At 39.3% G+C, this 3,368-nt stretch overlaps 1 protein-coding gene across 1 annotated transcript; it reads right to left on the minus strand.

The window, feature by feature from the left end:
* Nucleotides 1-1,697: 1,697 nt before the first annotated feature.
* Nucleotides 1,698-2,870, minus strand: LOC107473562 (putative disease resistance RPP13-like protein 1). The gene has a single exon (XM_016093128.3). It carries the CDS (start codon nucleotides 2,868-2,870, stop codon nucleotides 1,698-1,700), a length of 1,173 nt encoding a protein of 390 aa, XP_015948614.1.
* Nucleotides 2,871-3,368: the final 498 nt, after the last annotated feature.

Genomic DNA, 3,368 nt, shown 5'->3' on the forward strand with positions numbered 1-3,368 from the left:
TGATGATTTTTGTGCAGTAGGGTTTTGTGATGCAGATTATGCGGGAGATCGAGTGGATAGAAGGAGCACCTCGGGCATGTGTTGCTTCCTTGGAAGCTCACTCAACATGTGGTCAAGCAAGAAACAAGCCACAGTGGCTCTATCCACAGCTGAAGCAGAATATATATCCGCATCTGCTTGTTGTTCACAATTAATTTGGTTAAAAACTCAATTGGAAGATTACAAATTAAAAATCAATAGCATACCCTTATTTTGTGATAACATGAGTGCAATAAATATTTCCAAAAATCCTGTTCTGCACTCTAGAACAAAGCACATTGAAATTAAATATCATTTTATTAGAGAACATGTGCAAAAGGGTACTATTGATATTCAATTTGTAAAATCTGAAGAACAACTTGCTGATATTTTTACAAAACCCCTCTGTGAAGATAGATTCTGTTTGTTAAGGAAAAGTTTGGGAATGATTGATTTAAATCATGTTGAAAATTTGTGAATTTCTTATTCTGTCCGGTTTTATCTCGTAGGAATGGACGAGACAAAAACAAGGCATGCTGGAGGAGCTATGATTAAGGGGGAGGCTGCGCAGACTTTGCTTCTAATGGGCCCCACATAATCAAGTCTGACCCCTCATTGAACTTTTACTGGTTTCTCATTTTATGATGATCAAATCTTTTGAGTGTCATTTCAAATCTCATTGGAAGTGGTTATTGTCAAATCAAATTCCTCTCTCCATCTAATCCCTTAAAACAAGGAAACCACCTTTTCAAAACCCCTTGGTTAATAACCGCATCATTATGGTTATTAACTTCCCCTTCATCTCTCTCCAATCCTCATTAATTGCACCACTAACCTCTTCTCTCCTCAATCTCATTCGGCACTCCCACCCTTTCATATTCAACTCCTCCATTCCTCCTAACATGAAAAAGAAAATGGCACAAAAGAGAAGTGGCCAAACCCCCATTCCAAAAATCCCACCGTTCTCATCACCTCAAACTCATACACATATCCATCTTCATTCTACCTCCTCTTCTACTCCATCACCTCCTTCCAAAAGGACCGAAACCATGCGTCGCAAAGTCATTGCTCACAAATCTTCAGGGAGAGGAAAAAACAAGGAGCCTAGCGTTCAAGAAGAAGAAGAGGAATCACATACTTCTCCACCACCATCACCGCCGAAAAGACCTACTTCAACCACAAAAAGCTCTCAGAAAAGGCCGAAAAGCTTTATTCTGCATGAAACAAGGGAATCGGCAAATTTGGAGTCTCTCGACTTCGCTGCTCTTGGATATGAAGAAGAAGGGCCAAAAGTTTACATGGTTGATAAGTGGGATGATCAAGTAGGCATTGCACAACAAACTGTTTTACAACACATTTGTGCAAATCTCTCTGGTTTGGATGGACTAATTCCAACTCATCGAGCACTCGGCCCTGAAAACTCTCTGTTGCACCGTATCATCACTCACATTCTCACTCCTCAAGGCGGTTCTCATCACAGAGTAACAGTTTCTGATTCTGTCATTTTATTTGCACTTCTTACTTCTTCCCAAATTTCATTTGCTTATGTTATGATACGTCATATGTGGGAAGCAGTGAAAAGTACCAAAAAGGCTAATCTTCCTTATGACATGTTTCTCACATGTATATTTGAGTATTTTAAGGTTGATTTGACTAATGAAACTATTGAGAACAAGATTTCAATGATTAAAGGAGGAGGAATTTCGGGCAAAAAGGGAATATTCCTCAACATCATGCTTTGTACGTAACAAGCAACCAAGTGTTTCTGCAGCTAATGGCAAGCCATCACACTTCTTGACAATCTTTCTGCCTATTTCTTCAAGTGCTACACTCCCATTTGATTCTGAAAAAGATGCATTGTTAGCAAACACTGACCAACAATAGTCTTCTGACAACCCTTTCAGAAAATAAGGGCGACAGTTCTGAACTGCTAGAGCAACATTTTTCCCGCGAGTAGTCAGAAGAACAATACTACCTTTCTTCCCATATTGGAAAGGGGTCATAAAATTACTCCATTTGTCACCATCATCACTCCAAACATCATCATGAACAAGAAAGAACTTCTTATTGGACAATTCATCTTTCAAAGCATTTTGAAGTGAATTGAAATCATCGATACTACAAGTACCTCCATGGAGCTGCTTTATGACATTCCTTGTAGTCTCAACAACTTCAAACTTGTCTGAAACGTAAACCCATGCTTTCAGATCAAATCCCTTCATGAACTCCTCCTGATTGTTGTACAGCCATTGGGCTAAAGTTGTTTTACCAACCCCACCTATGCCAACAATAGCTATCACAGACAGGTGATGCTCATTGTTGTCATTCAGCATCTTGATTAAGGCCTTCTTGTCATCCTCCCTGCCATACACATTCCCTCTCACAAGAGAATTGGTTGGAGTCCTCCATGATGAGCTACCAGTGGGAATCTTTTCAAGACCAAGGAAATCTTTTTGTTTTCTAAGATTCTCAATTCTTCTAACCACCCATTCCATCTTGTCTACTATGTCATCTCTATCTCGGTTGCTGAAGAAGCTAAGGGACCAGGAAGAACTTGCATTTTTTTGAGTGGTGGATTTGAGGAGGACAGCATCCAGCAAGTCCTCAGCACAGTAAACAACATCGCGGAGACTATCGAGCCACTTCCTCACAGATGGATTACTGAACTGCTTCATCTCAGCATCATCAACAAGTCCTTCAGCACCCAACAGAGCAGTCTTCAGCCTTTCAACCAAGTCAGGACCAAGTTTCTTGCTCAAGACCAAGTTGACAGCATCAGTTGTAAGGAGCCTGTCAAAGACAACGTTAATGAAGCCAGAGAGGAAAGCTCCACCAACAAGTGCACCAGCCATGTTATGATCTCAACAACAGAAAATGAATGGATTTGCAGAGAAAGGTAAGAGAACAATGGTTGTAGGGTGTAGTCAACTCAATAGAGGGGTTTTCTTCAAAGAAGTTATCCTACATGATATCATGTGGTATCGGTTTCCATGGTAACTATAAAAAATTCGGTATCAGGGGAGTGCTTATCTGGCTCTGCACTAACTCCATTTGTTAATTCTTGTTTGAAAGAAGCAACACATTGTTAAATAGCAAAAATATTAGTGGTGTGGTTTCACTATGATCAACGGACACTAGTCTTTGTGGAAATTATATAAAACTAAGGAGCATGAAGCTGCACATGGATCATGGTATTATGGTAATAATATAAGGTTATAATTTGTTGGCAATAGACATTGGCTTTCACACCTTCACATGTTGATAGCTAGCTTATCTATGGTAATAATTTTTGTATTTTTATTAGTCTTCTTATGTAGTGTTTGTTTTGTTTTTTTATTTTTGCTTTCTAA

The sequence above is a fragment of the Arachis duranensis genome, chromosome 2 (genome assembly GCF_000817695.3).
Source record: "Arachis duranensis cultivar V14167 chromosome 2, aradu.V14167.gnm2.J7QH, whole genome shotgun sequence".
NCBI lineage: Eukaryota > Viridiplantae > Streptophyta > Magnoliopsida > Fabales > Fabaceae > Arachis > Arachis duranensis.

What these genes read in the sequence shown, in the direction of transcription:
- LOC107473562 (XM_016093128.3), bottom strand. Translation starts at nt 2,870, where the DNA reads ATGGCTGGTGCACTTGTTGGTGGAGCTTTCCTCTCTGGCTTCATTAAC.